This window comes from Tursiops truncatus, chromosome 2 (assembly GCF_011762595.2).
Source record: "Tursiops truncatus isolate mTurTru1 chromosome 2, mTurTru1.mat.Y, whole genome shotgun sequence".
Lineage (NCBI taxonomy): Eukaryota > Metazoa > Chordata > Mammalia > Artiodactyla > Delphinidae > Tursiops > Tursiops truncatus.
The window spans coordinates 48887611-48907078 of record NC_047035.1 but is presented as its reverse complement, the minus strand read 5'-3'; the positions used below and the strand labels follow the sequence as shown (position 1 = coordinate 48907078).

At 42.3% G+C, this 19468-nt stretch overlaps 2 protein-coding genes across 10 annotated transcripts in view; one reads left to right on the top strand and one right to left on the bottom strand.

Annotated features, from left to right (window-relative positions):
* The window catches only part of FRMD6 (FERM domain containing 6), a 259327-nt gene that overhangs the window by 166247 nt on the left and 73612 nt on the right, over positions 1 to 19468 (top strand). The window contains exon 1 of one of the 9 annotated variants that reach the window (XM_019923887.3): positions 13378 to 13506. The exons of the other annotated variants lie outside the window; for them this stretch is intronic. The gene's annotated coding sequence lies outside the window, so the exon portion shown is untranslated. Of the gene's footprint in view, positions 1 to 13377; positions 13507 to 19468 lie in introns of those variants that run through there. 9 annotated transcript variants of the gene reach the window in all.
* On the bottom strand, positions 672 to 18606 carry LOC109548072 (uncharacterized). The gene is made up of 5 exons (XM_073799895.1): positions 18565 to 18606; positions 12728 to 14259; positions 10130 to 10253; positions 8280 to 8435; positions 672 to 1630 (listed from the first exon to the last, which is right to left on the bottom strand). The coding sequence occupies exons 1-2, from the start codon at positions 18604 to 18606 to the stop codon at positions 13162 to 13164; spliced, it is 1140 nt and encodes a 379-aa protein (XP_073655996.1). The 3' UTR covers positions 672 to 1630; positions 8280 to 8435; positions 10130 to 10253; positions 12728 to 13161.

Below are 19468 nucleotides of genomic sequence, written 5' to 3'. Positions count from 1 at the left end.
GATTTTAGTTTGAAGTAGGAATTACAAGTAATGGGGGCAATATCAAAAACTGAGGCTAAAGATTAAATTCACAAGACAAGTTGATATCTTTATATCTTTGGGAAGGTAATCCATAAATCCATCTAAAACCATTTAAAAAAATCATTCCAATTTAACTCATCTCTCCCCAAATCTCTCAAAAGGTTTTAATGCCTGGCTTTTCCTGAAACTCAAGGACTTTTAGTTCTCCAAGTTGGCGAAGAGTAATGGGGAAATCTCTGATTTAAGAAATGGAACGTTTGCCAAATTCTTTCCGTGGGTTTGGAGTGAGATAGGATAGCATGGTGCCCGATCCTTATCCTCCACATCAGTGGGGACAGTAATTCGGTCCCTACCACCCCATTCAGACTGGGAGCCTCCAGCTGTGGGTGGTTCTGCATTGTTCGCATTCCTCCTAGAGACTGTCGGGGCAGGGCTGACGGTCACTCTGGGAGCCACAGCTGACAGAGGAGGCTCCTGTCGCGCGTGCTACATTTTACAGCTCGGCTCTAGCAATGATAAACAAAACCATAGGAACGAAAGGCAAAGGTGATTCCAGGGACTGCCATCAGTTCCCTACATGGACCCTGCACTGTCCAACTCTCTCCTTTATGTTGTGTGTGTGGCTCAGATGAAGTAACTGGAAACCCGAAGGGGAAAAGCCAGGCTGCAGATAGAATGCAGAGACAATGGCAACTTACCTGAGAGCTTTGTCATTCTTCCTTCAGTTTATCAGTTTAAAACCCGGACAAACTTAAGCTGTTAGGGTGGAAGGGGTGCCATCAGGCACTGCCCTATTGACACCTTCTTGTCAAATGATATATAATTCTTTATAAATTCATTTAGTTCTTTATAATTATTTAAAAATAGATCTGTCCACTAGCAACAGGGCTGAGAATTTTGTCCCCAGCCCTTCCTGTCTCAAATCTGGGTTTGCACACCTTTGAGTGGGCACAGATCTTGGGTATTTCTCAAAGTTTTCTGATACCATAGCTTGCTGTCTGAAAAATCAAACACTTTGCTAAAAAGTGGACACTCTAGTGTCAGGTTTTAAAAATTGTATTGAATGCAGATGCAAAATGTGACTTTTCCATTTTGCTTTAAAAAAATTATTTACAAACTCTAATACTAAGGGGCATTTTGTATTTGGGTATGTTGTCTGTGCCCTGGTTTCCTTATTTGTGAAGTAGGAATTGTGATGGTACCTATCTCAGGGGGTGACTGCTATGATTAAATGAGATAATAAATTTAAAACCCTTGCCACAGTACCTGCAACACAGTAAATAATAAACCATCAACTGTCATTTTATTTTATTCCTGGAAACCACTCTTTTGAAGTCACTCGTCATTCATAGAACAAAACAGTATCTATCCATGCAGGCTTGCACTTATCCATGAGGTGTCGGTCACCTTCCAAAGCCCTGGGGCTTCCCTGGTGGCGCAGTGGTTGAGAGTCCGCCTGCCGATGCAGGGGACACGGGTTCGTGCCCCGGTCCGGGAATATCCCACATGCAGCGGAGCGGCTGGGCCCGTGAGCCATGGCCGCTGAGCCTGCGCGTCCAGAGCCTGTTCTCTGCCACGGGAGAGGCCACAACAGTGAGAGGCCCGCGTACTGCAAAAAAAAAAACAACAAAAAAAAAACAAAGCCCTGAGTGGGCCAGTGCAGTGGGCATGAAATATATAGATGTTTATCAGGCAGCATTAAAAGAGCAAAGCTATGAAATGGGAAGAAATAAAAACTGGGATGCTTATATATTCTGTTCAGTCTATATTCTCAGAGCTGCCCTGCAGCATATTTATAGAAATGTTAGTTAAGACTCTGATTCATTTACATGCTATTAGATTCATGTGGAAGTTTCTGGGGACTTAATGTTATTGTGATGTTTCCGGAGATGCGTTATTTATGTTATTCACATTATTCACTAAGACTGGTAGTCTCTATTGCTTTATCTTTAGTTGAATGACTTTGTAAAAATTAATAAACAGAAACCTCAGTTGAACTAGAGTTGGGTTAAAATGCCCTACAACGATAGCAGAGCCCAAAAGGAAGAAGAAAGACTTCCTCTTCTTGCCTGGCGAGAGCTCAGCCAATGAGAGACTCAGCCAATGAAAAGCCACTATACTTTGAACTCTCAGTTGCTCCAATGGACTCTGTTTACTATAAACTTCCCAACTTCCTTTTCCCCTTTATGAAAGAGATCTCCTCTCCCTGTTGTGTGGGACTTGCAAGTGACTCACCATGGGTGCAGACCCCGAATGGCAATGCTTTGCTGGTCCTGAGTAAGCCCATTTTTGCTGGAGAAATAATTGGCAGTCTATTTGTTTAAGGTCAGCAGCTTCCTATTGACCAAACTAATGATCACAGTTTTAGTTACTCCAGTCACATCACAGAAAATTAAAAATAGGCAACCCTTTGTGAATTTGAATTGGATGCACTGACATCAATGTCCTTATTGTGATAAAAAGATTACTAACACATCTTAACACATTACCTCCCCACCAACACACATTTTTATTCATTGGATAAAATGAATTGGTGGAGTAACAGGACCTAAAGTATTTTGGGGCTTTCAAATGAAACATTTCAAAAGTATCTTTAATCTGGCCTCTTCATTTAAATCTTACTTTAGCATCGGTATTAACAGAGCAACTGGTCACAAATGAGTGTCAGAACCATCTGGAGAGTTTGTTACTTTTTTTTGAGATTCCCAGCCCTGTCACTAGTTCTTAAATGGTTCTGATACACTTATGGGTTTGGAAACCACTATTTAAAATAAATCAGCTAATAAGTCTAAGTGGAAATTGGGCAATATTTGTAAAAGGTACTTACTGATGTCTTTTTAAAGCTATTTTTCTTGGGTTTTGCTTTCATGAGAATTTGAATATACTTGAGTACATACATATATATTCTTTATTTTAAAATGCTAGTGATATGAAGAATAATGTAAGGAAATATAGAGATAAGGAAGTGGCTGTAGTCAATATGATTTATGCAATTTTTTTTTTTTTTTTTTTTTTTTTTTTTTTTGCGGTACGCAGGCCTCTCACTGTTGTGGCCTCTCCCGTTACGGAGCACAGGCTCCGGACACGCAGGCTCAGCGGCCATGGCTCACGGGCCCAGCTGCTCCGCGGCATGTGGGATCTTCCCAGACCGGGGCACGAACCCGTATCCCCTGCATCGGCAGGCGGACTCTCAACCACTGCACCACCAGGGAAGCCCCTATGCAAATAATTTTTGATAGCCCTAATAATCCTTTCAAAGTTCATTTCTATGTAGTATTTGTCAATAGCTATTTGTTCAAAACAATTTTTAATATTTAATCTATTAAGTGCATTTCTATCACACTATTTTAAAATAAAATTTAGCAAATTATTTAAGTAATTACAATTATTCATTGTGAGAACTAATAACTAGTCAGGTCTGGTTAAATTATAAAGTTTATACTTTATTAATATAACTTTTCCTTAAGACTAATTTTAGTTCAGTAAGTTGATTCTTCACTGAAGTGAAAAGCTTTAGTGTTTCCAACTTTTTTCTTCTCTGACATCACTATCATTTAATATGAATTGAGATAAATCTTGCCATAACTCGGCTGACAAAGAGGATGTGTTCTACCACCTTAGAAATTTTATAGCCAGAGATAGAAATTATGCTAATGCAAACAATGCTTTCGTCAGATAAAAAGATTATCCTATTTTCTTTCCCTCTCAAAAATCACTGTATACTTAATAAAGGTGATACAGGAAGACATAAAATGTGTATCAAGTCTTGGGGCTGAGAAAGAGATCCAGGTAAAGTTAGAAGAGTAGATGGAGAAACCGAGCCTAAATACCTCACTCTGTTGGTCCCAAATGATCCCTCACCTCCACTCTTTTCAACAGACCTTCAGTAGGCTCAGCCAGCATCCCTAGATGGGAACCTCCCCTCATCCCAACTCACAGGGCACCTAAATGTACCAGTCAAGTTCACCCTTTAGATCAGCGGTTCTCAACTAGGGGCAATAATGCTTTATCATGAGGTACCCTACACTGTAGGATGTTTAGCAGCATCCCTAGCCTCTACCCACTAGATACCAGTAGTATCACCCATCTCACCATGCATCCCCCACCGCACTGTGACAACTAAACATGTCTCCAGACACTGACAAATATTTCTGGAGGGGCAAAAGTCACATACTGATTGAGAACCACCAGATTAGAAGTGGCAAAATAGGGGGTTGAAAAGTGCCTTATATCAAAAATATATATCTCCCCCCTTAAAAATGCTGAACTTCCTGTAATAAGACCTTGTATCTTTCTTCCCACAATCGCAGAATACAAGGCTTAAACTTGTACCTATTCTTGTATAGGTATCAGTCTGAGGTTAACTTTGTGGGAATACTTTCAGCTAAAATGCAACTAGTCAGTCAATAATGACAAAAGGTTGGACTTCCCTGGCAGTCCAGTAGTTAAGACTCTGCATTTTCCACCGCAGGGGGCACAGGTTCCATCCCTGGTCAGGGAACTAAGATCCCACATGCCATGCGGTACAGCCACAGAAATACATACATACATACATAACGTACATACATACATACAAAAGGTTGGTTTTCAGAACCTTCCCAGGTCTGCTCAGATCACCTCAAGTGGATCACTTTTCAGAAGGAGGACTAAGAACAAACTTCTAAACCTTGATGACTTTACCTGGAATTGTTCATCTGCCTGTCTAACACATACGTGCTGCCTTGTCAGGATTGGTGCTAGATGTAGTGTGAAATATACAGTGACTTCAACATTCTGTAGGTGGAAAGAAGGGTCTAGAAGAGGGTCAGATATTGGATATTTAAGAGGGAGAGTGGATAATTGAAATTTAACTACAGGATGGGAGACTAGGTGTCGTTTACCTCTGTGTCCCCAACACCTGGTACGCAATAGGTACTTAATAAGAATTTGCTAAGTGAATAAACGAATGATGGAGAAGGCCCTCAAGCAGCTGGGGGGACTTGAGATACAGAGCTTTGGTAGGAGGAAATTGACTGAGAAGAGTCAGCAGAGAATGGCCTAAGAGGAAGATAATGGAAGCTTGGAAGTGGAGAGGACTAAAGCCCAAGTGAGAAGATGCCTGATCAACTCTGCACCAGAAGTAAGGCAATTTAGGGAGAAAGCATGAGCTTGGAGTCAGATTTCCTGAGTTCAGATCCTGGCACAACCACTTGTTTTCTTTAAGATCTTGGGCATCTGTAAACCAGGGATAATGACAGTTCCTCCGTCAAAAGGCTGTCATGAGGATTCAATGAGGTAATACTTATAAACCTCTTAGACCAATGACCAGCCAAGGGTCAAGCTAGATCGACTCTTGAGAGAAGGATGAGGGACTTAAGAGCCATAAAAATCTGAATGATCACTGTGATGAAAGGAAAAGGAAGCCAACCAGGAATGAGTAAAAAGTTGACCAAACATCTGTGAGCACTCCACTGACACAACTGTTGTCTTGGTGATGTGACTGACATTTATTTGATTTTCCTTAATCTCCTCAGTGACTTTAAAGCAAAACGCAAGAACACTGATGATTGAGTTGACCTGAATTTGGGGATTGTTAAGAAAGCTGCATTAGAAGGTCAAAGAGATATGGGACGTTGAGACTAAGGGGAGGATATATTCAAAATGGTAAGCCCAGGCATTAAACTCAAAGGTTAAGAAGGGAAGCCCCAAACAGCTAATAAACTGAAGGAACTGGGAGGTGGGTGCGGGTTGGTGACTGAAAGTCTCAAGGTCAAACAACGGCTCTGGTGGGAGAGGTGGAAGGGCAGGATGTGGTGGACAAAGCAGTTTCCAGTGTTCAGAGATGGAGCAGCTCCAGATGACCCAAGGTCCAGTTAAACTTCACATGGAGGTGGGGGAATCCAGAAAGGAATGGAAGCAAGGCCACTTCGTTTCCTCTTGATCAACTCAAACCACTGTGTTCCCAAGGGTATCTCATCAAAATGTTTTGTTGGCAAGGAATTCAATAATTGATTAACTGCTCTAGTAAAATCCCTCTAACGTTCTTCTTGCTATCTCAAAAGGCTGTAGGTGAGTAGTTAAAGGCAGGGGGAAGGCTCACACAGAAATAAAGTACACATCCAGGAATATCAGTAGAGACAGAACATTGATAATTATACCATATGTTTATACTTTAAATATAAACATTAGGTAAACTGGCTGATGTATGATGTCCCATTCAAATCAACCAAAAGTCTTCTTAAGGGATTGATTCTTTCTCATCATTACCTGGGATATCTGTCCAAGAACCATCTCAGCAAATGTTAATCCTCTCCCATTCTCATCTCAGTGGCTTCTCTCTTTTCTCCACCTCACTCTCAAAGCAGCCGTGTGCGCTTGTGTGCGTGCGTGTGCACGCACACACACACACACACACACACACACACACATACATAAATACATACCCTCCCTACGCATAGTTTATGGGATTCAGTCATTTAACAAATATGTACCAGACACTGTTCTAGATGCTGGGGCCACAGCAGTCAGAGAGGTTAGATCTGTGCTTACATGAAGCTTATATGCTAAATGGAGAGATAGTTGACAAACAAGTGAACATATTCATAAATAAGTTCAGATTGTGAAAATGCTACCAAAAAAATAAGTGATGTGATAATAAAATATTTTATATTCATTTGTATATTAAGTCTGTACATATATAAAATTATCATGTAGTAGGTATATATCCCCATTATTTAAGAAATTGGGGTGAAAGTGACAAAAATTATGATCCAATGTAGAACTATAGGCAGAAGAGAAAGTCATTAATTTGCTGATTCTGTTTTTCTGCTCAAGAAATCACATAGAATATTTGGCTTAATGACATATGAATCACAAATACTTTATTAAAAGTTTTTAACAGAAAGCAAGTTTAAGAAAGCCTCTTCCCCCCCAACCCCAAATGGTTTTACCTTCAAAGCAAGATCTAGTGCAGAGTGCTACCAACCAGCACTTTATTCTCCTGGCCTGTCAAAACTAAACTTCAGGGTCTGAGGTCCTTTGAGAACAATCTCAAATCCGTGATTCCTAATTCCAACTCCATAGTCTAATTACCAGTGTCCCTTCTTCAAAGAACTAGAGCATAAGAATTCTGTTTAGGCTAACAGAATGATATATTAGACTCCCCTTGAAAAAGAAAAATGGAACCACTGCTTTGCCTGCAGAAGAATTTCTTAAGATTTTTTTGGCATTAGATTCCACAGGCAAGCCAAAAAAGAGTGAATGTAGGTTTTGTTTCTAAACTAGGATCAGGTGAAAGGGAAACATCAATCTAATGTGCGTGTTCACAAATACTTTTTCCCTTTTATCCTACCAGTTAATAATAACCAGCACGCCAGGACCTTGTGTTATAACCAAAATCCCAACCACTGCAGATGGGTAGGGCTGTCTCTTGGAGGCCCCACCAACAGAGTCCTTTAGCCTCAGTGGATCTCCTGTGAAATGCCAGAGCAAGCACATCTTATTTGCACTTTTATCCATCATTCTTTTTTAAGCAACTAAAATCAAGTTTAAGAGCATGTTTGTTATGCCTACAGTCTACTCAAGGTAACCAAATTAAAACAGACTGAACAGATTTTAAACCTTCTTCATAAATGGACTTTCCCTCAAGAAAGCCAGAATCAGCCAGGCTGTAAGTCTGTATTCGTTTGGGAAGATGGACGTTCATACCTCCCCCGTTCTAGTTCAGTGTGTTTCATGTGTCTCAGGCACAAATCGATAAGATGGCATTTAAATATGGAAGAGAATTTCAGTGACATCTGTACTGTTATCATTTGTGTTTCAAAGTGACACCACCTAGAATACTACCCCAGATAAAGATCATCAGAGTGTGCCCGAGGCATAACTCAAGAGTAACCAGTCTGTCACCAGAGTCCTACTTCTTATCCTTTCTCATCTGTCTCCCCCAATGGGGAGTCGAGGGCGTTGCCTTCCATCTCTGGGGGGTAGGAATGTTTTCTTTCAGCTTTTCGGAGAGTAATCAAGGAATCGGAACTGAAAAACTGCTCTGGGACCTTAAAGGCCCATTATATAAACACACAGGCGGCATACATCAGCAGGTTTTATACTGTAGGCAGTCTACCCCTTGTCTTGTCCCTTCTACTAGACAGTTTTTGGTATGAGGGCCCTTCTACCTGTCCTCAGTCTTCTCTAGAATGTGAAGCCCATGCATAAGGCAGCAGTGCTCTTTTCACACTTAATTCCAAGATCTCAGTGCAGTTCTCTGTGCTGGGCTCTCCTACCTTGTGTAGCTAATACCTCCGCTGTACCACTTAGAACGGCCTCTCCTCAGGAGTAAAGGGCCTGGCCTGCCCGTCCCCGGTCTTCTGGAAACTTTTGTCTGGAGTATTTAAGAATTCAAGTCCTCAAGGAATTGGAATGTGGTGTCTGTGGTGAAACTAAAACCATAACAGAATAGAAAGAAGTTCTTCAAATATACCTCCTGTAAACTTTTACATACTGTATTAAAACCAGACTTTGTCCCAGGATAATCAAGTTAACCTATTTAAAAATAGTGTCTCAAAATTTGATGTCCAAGAGAACAGAATTTAATGAATGCAGATGTTTTTCAAGTTTGTATCTCTAAATTGGGTAAAGGTAAATCTTCCTGAATTAGAGGTACATAATATTAATCCCAATGCTGTGCTGTCTCTGCAAGATACAATTGACCCTTGAACAACCGAGGGGTGTGGGGTGGGATTTAGGAGAACCAGCCCTCTGTGCAAAGATCCAAGTATATAGTTGGCCCTCCACGTATACACATATACCCTCAGTTCCTCCATGTGTGTGGTTTCTCTGTATCTGCAGTTCCATATCTGCAGATTCAACCAATAGCGGATCCTGTAGTACTGTAGTATTAACTATTGAAAACAAATCCACATTTAAGTGGATCTGTGCAGTTCGAACTTGTGCTCTTCAGGGGTCAAATGTAATTTTTTCTAGTCCTGGTTAGGGATTCCTGGTACATAATAATGAGACAGCTGGATTAAATGACTGTTAATCAATTCTCCTGCCTTTCCTTGAGAATTAAAATATCTTTTGGTGTTTTTATTTTACAGAACACAATTTATATACTAGCTGAGAATAATAAAAAGGGCACTTTGAGTTTTAGTCGGTGAAAACCAGGACTATATCACTGCACTATTTGTTTCCACAAGTGATTCTTTTTTTCTTTCAAAGTGATATACATTAGCTAAAGGGACATTTAAGACCTTAGAGTAGGACTTACTTAAATTTATTTTGCTTTAAAATGCATTTTGTTTTGCTTTTTCAATGAACTTCAGTAATTACCAAAAAGAAAAAGGAACCTAATTTCTTTATTATGACCTTCAGCCAGAATGATGAACAGTATTTAATTTAGGGAAAGTATTCTTTAAAAGCTAATATGTCAAATTACTGGCTTCTCCCCTTGACTAGAATTTATATTTCAGCATTAAAACATACGGTAAGTCCCAAATTCCCTTGAATTATGTATAAAAGATGAAAAATAACTAAGCTTTTTTCTTCTAACATACTGAACTCATCTTAATTCTTAACGTACTATTCTGGTGTTTGGAAAATATCAATACTTACAAAGGAATGTAAATTATAGCAGTTCACATCTCTTAGTTTCTATATAACTGTGTTTCTTCCATAAAAGTGTGTAACTATCACCCACCAAAGCTTAAGCCTCTTCAATTCCAAAATGAGGCTATGGCCACTGTCCTTTAAAACCATGTCTCCGTGCACCTGCTCATTCTGTGCTCTCTTCCTAAGATACCCTAACCCATGGTTCCCACATGTGTCTCCACTTAGAATAATCTGGGAATTTTGAAAACACTCCCAAGCCCAGGTCACATCCCAGGCCAATTAAATCACATGCCTGGTACACAGGCATCAGGAGTGCTTTTTAAAGTCCCCAGGTGGTTGCAATATGCTGCCAAGTTTCAGAACCGCCCCCTCAGCCAACTTGTTCCCAAACTGTCCTTCATCCTTCCCATCTCAGTTGACAGGGTATGTCTGAAGCCCTCCCTGAAGGTTCTAGGCCTTCCCATTACTCCTCCTGCATATCTCTACCACAGCAAGTAGTAAAAAGTATATTGTATCTGTTTACCTGCTCACCTGTTCCCTCAAACTACTCCAAGAGTCTATGTTTAGGTCTGAATCCCAGAGTCTCACCCTGTGCTTAGTGTAAGGGCGTACTCAATAAATAAATTCATGGAACGAATAACTTCTTCCTAATAGAAGTAAAGCAAAAACATACAGTTATGTTAATATTTATATGCTATGGAGAAAGTATTAGTTTAAGATGTGTTTTAGGATAATGTTTCACTTGATGGGCAATGTCTCATATTTAGGAAAACATCTCATCATACCAATGAAAATAAATCTATAACTCAACATCAAAAAGAATCATAAAATATAACTTTGATTACCTACAAAACTTCATTCTTTATTGTAATAAGCACAGAAAAATGTTTCCTGTGATAAGAAACATCTAAAACAACCCATCCTTTCTTAGTTCCATTTCCATCTTGAGTGGATTATGCGTTGTTTTCCAAAGCAATCCTTTCCGAATTTTATGATGTTTCAGGGGTTTATAAAACTGATTTTTAAGAGTTTTAAAGTACTTAGTTGGGACTTCCCTGGAGGTCCAGTGGTTAAGACTCCGTGCTTCCAACGCAGCGGGCAGGGGTTCAATCCCTAGTCCAGGAACTGAGATCCCACATGCCATGTGGCGCGGTCAAAATAAATAAATAAATAAATAAAGTACTTAGTTTACAAAGTGTATCATGTTAAGAGTCTATGTTTATCATGGTATTCATGCTGTTAACATGATCATTATGATTAAAAAACTTCATACAGTAAGTTTTGCTATAATCAAGTTCTAGACAATAAACCCAAGCTTAAACGCATGTTTTAAAAAAGGGGTTTATATTTTTTATTTTTTTGCCTTATATATCCTGAGAGGTTTATTGATTTCTTTCTGTTTTCAATGTAATTGTAGCTTCTTTTTATTAGTAGGAGTGATAATATGATTTTTTTATTGTGGTAAAAGATATATAACATAAAAGTTACCATTTTTCCAGGTTTGTTGAGATATAATTGACATATAACATTTTATTTGTTTCAGGTATACAGCATGAAGGTTTGATATACTTATAGATGGTGAAATGATTACCACAATATAAGTTAACATCTATCACCTCATATAGTTACAAATTCTGTGTGTGCATGCGTGTTAACTTTCAAGATCTACCCTCTAAGCAACTTTCAAATATACAATACGTTGTTTTAAACTTTAGTCACCATGCTGTATGTTACATCCCCGGTACTTATTTACCTTATAGCTGAAAGTCTGTACCTTTTGAACACCTTCATCCATTTTGACCACTCCCACTTACCCCTTCCTCTGGCAACTGACCAATCTGTCCTCTATATCTATGAGTTTGGGATTTTTTTAGAGTCCACATATAAGTGATATCATATTTAAAATATTTTGCTCCTTGGGTTACCTATTCATTTCATATTGCAGCAATGTTTTACAATCTAACAATATGTTATTCTTTATCTGCTAGATTTTTATGCATGAAGCCTGAAAAAAAATCTGATTTAGGAACTGTTTTCCAAGACAGTATTAAATTCCTCACTTGTCTCACATCAAATTAATTTAAGACCTTAACAACTACTGTTCAATATGCACTTATTCTGAATGCATATTAAAGACAAAAATGAGAGAAAAAGTATAATCCTCCACTTTTTAAATGCCAACATTGTAATCAACTACTAAACAAAAATTTAAATTTAGTCTGTTAATTAAATACACATAATTTAAAAGGCAGTCATTGGAACATGGTTCTTGTCCTCCTTCCCGTAATGGGAGTCATGACTTTAAATCATGAGTGCAATAGGCTTAGAAACTGTTCTGCTTTATCTGAAATGAGCTCCGAATGTATTTTCAATTGTGGAAAGACAAAAAGATTACCGTTCCTAATATTCAGTTCTAATGTCATGGTTCCCAAGATGTAAAAGCTGTGAATAAGATAACTATTCCAAGGAACCTTCAGCTGTGAACACAAAACGGAATTTCTTTTGCCATGCAAACAAGGCACACAGGCATACTTTCAACCAATAACAGCTAGCTTTATACATTTATGTTTGGATCAAAAGAGCAGGGCAATTTTAAAGCTGGCTTCTGTTAGCATCAGTCTGATCTGGGGTGGTGTCCTTTCTTAGGTCCTCTGCTTCCTTGTCTCCTTGTCACATCCAGACCCACCCCATTGCTCCTTTAGTGAGGGGCCCTGTGGGGCGTTACTGCCGCCCCTGGCCAGGGCTCACCGGATCAGCAGGCAACAGAACACCTAGGAGGGTATAAGCCCGGGGGGGCTAGGGGTGGGAGGGTTGGAGCTCTGTGGGTCGCGGGCCTGGGGGCCAGGTGGAGGCTGGTTCTCTCTTCGTCTCCAGTCCCCAGAAGCTGGTCCAGTTGGCGCAGGCTGACTGGAGAAGCGTAACTCACCCTTCCCTAGAACCAACAACTAAAAGTGGCAAAGAAATCTCCATCTCCTGTCCTGAGTCTTAGTGCCATAAAAAATATCTTCCACTGGCCCTTCGCATCACGCGCTGACCCTCGGCTACCATCGAGAGCGGGCAAATATAATTTCTGAGAGGTCACTGGCACTAAAACCACAGCGGATAGAGAGGCCTTGTCTACCTGAAGACGTGGAGAGGCAGAGTTAGCGGGGGAGGCTTGGCTTCCTCGGCGGCGCCCCCTCCATCCAACATAAAACCCGCGAAAGAGCGGCGTCCTGAGTAGTGGGTGGGCAGGTGGGTTCGAGACAGGAGGACGGGAGGGAGCAAGGAATCACAAAGCCTCCTCCGCTGGGGCCGCCTCCTCTCTCAGTGGCCTCCCCACAGTCGCTCCGAATTAATAAGACGAAGATCAGACCAAATTGCCGCCCCCGGCCAGCCCAACTGGGATCCGGAGGGAGCGATCCCGGGAGCGGGGGTCCGCGCGTCGGAAGGGGCCATTAGGCCAGAAGGGGGGTAGATGACAGTGTCCCCTCGCGCCTCCGTCTCCGTCACGCGGGAAAAGGCCTAGATCGCCGCGGTCCTAACACAGAATCCGTCTGCGGCTCGCCTCCCTCCCTAACCCCGGAAGCGTGGCGCCCTCGGCTTTCTCCCGCCCCTGACTCGCGGCACCCCTCCGCAGGACGCTTGGTTGGGCCCGGGGCGGGGCCTGCAGGCGCTCCACGTGCTCCTGCAAGCTCCGCTCCCGCGGCTCTGCCACCGCCCCCACCACCTCTGGGTCGACGGGGGTGGAGTTTCAGGGGGGCGGGGCGGGAGGCGTGGGCGAGGGGCGGGGCGGACGCGGAGCGCTCGTCCGGCTGCCCAGGCCAAGGGGCTGAGAGCAGTGGGGCAGGCGTGGCGGCCGCAGGAAGGCACTGAGAGCTGACGGGAGTCCGACGCCTGGTGCTGCGAGCTTTCTCTGAGGTAAGACCAGGAACCCGGCTCCCCAGGACGGCCCCCGAGCCCGGCCACCGCGCCCCGGCCGCTCACTGTGCCCCTTGCCGGCCGGGTGGCGGTGGCTGGACGGGACTTCAGGAGGGCTTCTGGAAGTCGCGAGCCCCAGCCCAGGCGGTGTCCCCTTCTCTGCGTCTTTCTTCGCCTTCTCGTCGCTGCCTCGGCTCTGGGCGTCGGGCACCGGGCTGGAAGGTCGCTTTTCCGCGAGTCGGAGCTCGCCCACGCCGGGAAGGGAGGACGGGGCCCCGGGGCAGCTGAGCCGGGCGGCGGGGGAGGAGCGGAGCTCCGGGGCCGCGTCTGCGGCGAGGGCGGGAGGCCGGCCGGGGCTGCGGGCTGCGCCCCCGGGCACGGTGCGCGCGCTCGGCTTCCCGGTGGTCGCCGGCGCCCTGGGCTGGGGGCGCCTGCCCTTCGCGCCCTGTCTCTGTGACCCGGCGGCGGCGCCAGCCCCCGAGCCCCGAATTCCTGGGTGCCGCCTGTTGTGCGCGCGCCGGCCCGGGCAGCCCGACTGCGGGAGGGGACCTGAGGCGCGAGGTCTGCCTCATCGTCCCTTAGCCGGGGGAGCCGGAGACTGAGCTCGGGCTCGGCGACGCCGGAAGGGGGCCTTGGTGGGATGCGAGTGGGGGGCGCGGCCTGCAGAATTTGGGTTCCTGGAGGAGCTGTCGGAGCGCAGGCCCGGCCCGGGGCAGAGGAGACCCCCAGCTGCTGATCGGGGAGGGCCAGGACCTGTCAGGGATGGACAGCTGGGAGCCACCGGGTGAGGTCTACAGGGATTATAGCAGCACCTCCAGTCCCGGGACAGCATAACCTAATGGTGAGGGCGTTTTCTTGAAGGCAGGAAAAAATGGAAAGCTGTCAAAATAAAGCCCATTTTAAAGTTGAAATGAAAGTTGGAGGATTTTCAGGCCGTGCAGTTGTGTAGCTAGTGTCCAAAGAAATATTAGCTCCTTGACACCCTTTTCGTTTGGATTTCTTAGCAAAAATATGTTTTGCCAGTATTTCCCTTAGGAGTTGTGCATTGCCCGCAGTGGGGAAGGAAAACTTAAGCAAGCGTTCTCGGGTTGCTTTTAACTTGCCTGTGCTCTCCAGCCTTTTTGAGTGTGCAGAAAAAGTATCTCGCTGGATTTCTCATGTAGGATTCCGGCTCTTCTTCTCTGGGGCCCGTCGATGTTTGTTTATTGGTTTTATAAGCATCTATTTAAATTTAGTCCTTGAACGAAATACTCCCCGTTGCCACAGGGTGTAGTTTAGGGATTAGAGAATACTGTTGGATAAAACTGCTAGTGGCTTCATTTTGCAAGAATGTAAGTCATTTCCTTTCTGTGATTTCAGGGAGTTGATATTTCACAGCATCACAACTTTGTGGGGAAAATTTTCCGTAATACATCTGTCATTAAAAAGGCTTTTGACTTTTGGATTTCTCTTCTTAGAGCAGAGCATAAATTTAGGCTCAGCAGTGTTAAAGTATCAGAAGTTTTTCAGAATCTACAGCATTCTGAAACTATTGTAGAAGGTAATTTTGACAAGCACCAAGACCTGCAAACTGCCTGCAGGATAGAGAGTGGGGGAGGGGAGAAGACCAGAAGAGAGAGGCAGGAAAACAGATGCCTGGGCTGTTGTCCTTTGTCGTATAAAACTTCTAGCACTTAATCATTTTTCCTTGGGTGTGGTTTTGAGAAATAAAAGTATTATGTTAAAAATGAAAATACTCCACAGTATGAGACAGCTGACATTTGAATGCTCTTTCAGTGTGTTTGTAAACATATTGGATTTACATTTCATATTAAAATGGACTTCTGGGATTATTAGATGAGAAGGGTCCCCCAGGGGATATCTAGTATCAAGTTATCTGCAGGATATCTTTTCCAGAAAGCAGACTGCCTGTAATATGAACTAATTCCCCCCCCATCCCCCTTTGAATTGCTTGTAAGAGTGCCTGAGATCTGACACTGATGGACCACAGTAATCAGCAGTTCTTGCAGGGCCCCAAACATTTTAAGGGACAGGAAATCTTTCTCTGTTTCTACCCCCTCCTTTTTGGTGGGGCAACAGGGGTAAGCTACCAGCTTCAAACACATAATTTGAACTTGCAGATTTAATATGCTCCTGGCTCTACAGGAAAACTGAATGGGCCAGGATGAAGACGGCTGCTTTTGAAAGGGAAATGTCAATGTGCTAGGTAATAATTTTTAGCTACAAGTTCTTTAGAAACTCATTCAGCTGGTCTAGTTGAATTGAGCCGGGGGGGGGGGGGGGGGGGGGGGGGACGGGTTGTAGAGCTTTTCTGATTTCTGAACTTTGTTTCCACTTTTAACTACACTTAACAAAGCTTTTGGCTTTCAGAACTTATGACATAATAGACCATGTAGCCTTTTACTGCAGATGCTTGAAATGAAAGTTTCAAACAGAATTGTTTTTGACTGAGCTGTCAAGTTCAGAGTTTAGTGTAAATGAGTCCTGTCTCACAACTAACTTTTTTGATAAAGGAATTCTTTGTAGTTTTCAACTTGAATGTTGCAGATTTTGATTTCTGAGTCTGTGGGGTTTTTTTTAAAAAAAACTAAAACCTGCAAACAATTATTTTAATACATGAAAGCCGGTACCAAGAAAAGATTAATTCAGTCCAGATGTAAAAATGTATGTGAATTTTAGATTTGGATGATCTCAACCAGTTTTCCCTTTTGTTGATGAGGCTGCCTGGATCCCAGATGGCATTCACAAATTATCCCTTAGGTGGTTTTCTGAGTTCAGAACTAAATTTCACCAGCCTTCTCTGAAGTCATTTTAATATTTTTTCAAGTTTTCTGAAGGATAGAAAGCTTTCTGCATTTATAGAGGGATGGATTTTTCATACTACTCATTAATACTAACCTTTTAAATGCCCTGGTTTGGTAGATGAAGCCTATGGGGAAACTGGAGGTATTCAGTATTGTGTATTCTTCTTCTTCTTTTTTTTTAATTAAGAGGTACAAAACTCCAGTTATAAGAATTGTGTATCCTTATGGGCAAAGCATAGAAGATTTGGTTTTTGTTTATGCAATTCCAACTTTCTTCTTTTAAAGAAAAAAGTTTTAAATGTGTTTACAGTCTTCAGTAGAATCCTGTTGTAACAGTTTGTGGTCTCTGATATAGCAATTGTATGATGAGCCTCTACCATTCATTCTCAACAAGAAACAGCAAACACAACTAATAAGAAGACTCCAGTATTTTTTTAGCTTGTACTCCCAACACCAGAGTTATAAAGGATGTGTGTTATATATTTAAAATTATAATTTTTTAGGAAGTCTTTGTATGATTATATAATTATACATTTTGGGTGTTTGAGTACATTGTGATTGTATATAAAACAATCCAGTGTAGGAGGGGGGGAAGGAAAGATTTAGTGAAGGAATTTATGAGTGGTGAAATTTTAGTTAAAATGTATCTTTCCTGAAACCCAAACAGGAAAAATGGTATTGTTGGTCTCTGTAGTTAAACTTTGATATAGGGAGTAGTTGCAAGGGCTATTTGAATTGCACATTCCTCTGAGGAAGAGGCTTTGGGGGCCTATAAAAATAAGTAGAAACAAGTTAAAGGGATAATTTGAGAGGAAGGAAGAAGTAGAATACTGGGCATTGAACTGCAAGGAGAATCTAAACTTAGAAGGATGAGTATTGAGAACAAGGCTGAAGTAGGGAAAGCTTTCTATTTAAAAGTAAATTAAAGAAGAAGATCTTTTTAGCTGAGAAAAAGGATTAGAATTAAGGTGCCCTATAAGGTCTGTATACAACATGAAATAGTGCTACGGAGTGATATTTATGCTGGAAACCTTGCCTGCATTTGTGTTGAATCACTAGTTTGGTGTTAAATATTGCATTCAGGGGCTGGATGCTTATTACCGTCCTCTGCTCCCCCTTGCCCCCTTATACCCCCACCCCACTTCCCATTTCATAGGCTGGAAACATTTTTTGTCTAAGTTCTAATGATACGAGAAATATTAAGTTAGTCCTCCAGCATTTGGGAGAACTGCTGATGCCCATCCGCCATGCTGTGGGACCAGAGGGACTCTACAGCAGTATTGGCTGAAGTTATCATAAAGTTTTGAGTGAAAACATGCAATCTGTGTTTCCAGTTACCTTATATGATTTAGTGGTGTAATTACTTCTGATGCAACTTTGTGTATATCACTTTTCATATGTATCAAATGGAGCAGTCATGCAGTATACCGTATTGATCAAAGAGGGATCCTAGAACATTGGGGAGGGGAAAGAAATCACTGATCTGACAGCTGGTATAACGTAAGGAGGAAAGTGTGGTGCCGAAACATTCACAGATGAACCAGACACAGAGCAAAGGAGAAGGCAGTGTTTCCTGGAGCTTCCTTGGAGTTGTCTGTAGCACAGCGTTTTCTGGAATGCCTTTCCCCACCTATGTGGCCTTACCTAGCAGAGTTTAATCTATACAGCAAGAATCTAGGTAGAGATTTGGTCATTAACCAAGTCATTTCATTAATGTGGTAATTGGGATAATTCTGATCAAAAGTATCTATTTTGAGCCTCCATATTCCAATTAGATTATCCTGGGATATTTTCAGATGTTTTCTAACAACTGCCTTTGTACATATATGTTATAGAACTTTGAGCAGAAATGTTTTACTGGTATATGAAGATAGAGGGAAAAGCAATATGTTATACTACCTTATAGCCACAGTTTCATGTGAGGGAGGAAATCATTATAAAAATCAAGGAGATTCTGGATGAAGATTTTTAGGAAATTAACGTCATTTCTCACTTAGCTTCTCAGGTGGTTCTTTGTCTGATTCACATTAAACGAAATGTAATTAATTTTCTCCCTACAGGTAGCAGTACTTATGCTGTCCAGTTTTAGTAGATGGCTTTTGTTTGGAGGGAGTGGGTGTCCCTGTGGCTTTATTTCTTTGAACTTGTTCCTGAATAATTACATACAACCAGAAAAATGCAGAGATCAGAAGTATACAGCACAAAGTGATCATATCTAGGCACTCAGCATCCAAATCAAGAAACAGAACCTTACCAGGCACACACCCCGCCCCAGCTCCAAGTTTCTTGCAGTCATAATCCCTGCCCCAAGGATGACCACTATTCTGACTTTTATTGCCGTAGGATAGTTTTAACCTGTTTGGGGGTTGCATTTATTTATTTATTTTACTTATTTATTTTTGGCTGTGTTGGGTCTTAGTTACTGCACACGGGCTTTCTCTAGTTGCGGTGAGCGGGGGCTATTCTTCATTGTGGTTCGTGGGCTTCTCATTGCAGTGGCTTCTCTTGTTGCAGAACACAGGCTCTAGGTGTGCGGGCTCAGTAGTTGTGGCACGTGGGCTTCAGTAGTTTTGGCTCGCGGGCTCTAGAGCGCAGGGTCAGTAGTTGTGGCACACGGGCTTAGTTGCTCCGCGGCATGTGGGATTTTCCCGGACCAGGGCTCAAACCCGTGTCCCCTGAATTGGCAGGTGGATTCTTAACCACTACACCACCAGGGAAGCCCCTCTTGGGCTGCATTTGAATGCAATCAAGTATAAGTTCTTTTTCGTGTCTTTTTTAACTCAACGTGGTGTCATGTCCAAATTGATTCAGGTAGCAGTACTTGTTTTTTCTTTTATTTCTGTGAATAAATATACCTAGTTTATTCATTCTGTTGATAGACATTTGGGTAGTGTGGGGCTTGACCTTTTGATGGCTCAAGAAAAATCAAGCAGTTTGGAATTGAAAGAAGAGTAATCTTCAGGTTAAAAGAAAAAAATACATCAGAAACGTTAGAGAAAAAAATACAATATCACACAAAAATAAAGGCTGAACTCAGTCCACAGAATCCGTGTTTCAGGGACACATTTAGGAATATACCAACTGGATCTTGCCGGATTTCACTTGAGAATTGAGAAGAGGGAAAGGACCTTAGGTGACAGCTAGCCCCTTCTTTTTTT

Bases quoted from the DNA above. Each gene is read 5' to 3' on its own strand.
- LOC109548072 (XM_073799895.1), bottom strand. From the start codon at position 18,606: ATGACTGCAAGAAACTTGGAGCTGGGGCGGGGTGTGTGCCTG. The intron at 14,260-18,564 runs GTAAGGTTCTGT...CATCCCTGACAG, and splicing joins TGGGGCGGGGTGTGTGCCTG to GTCCTGGCCCTCCCCGATCA.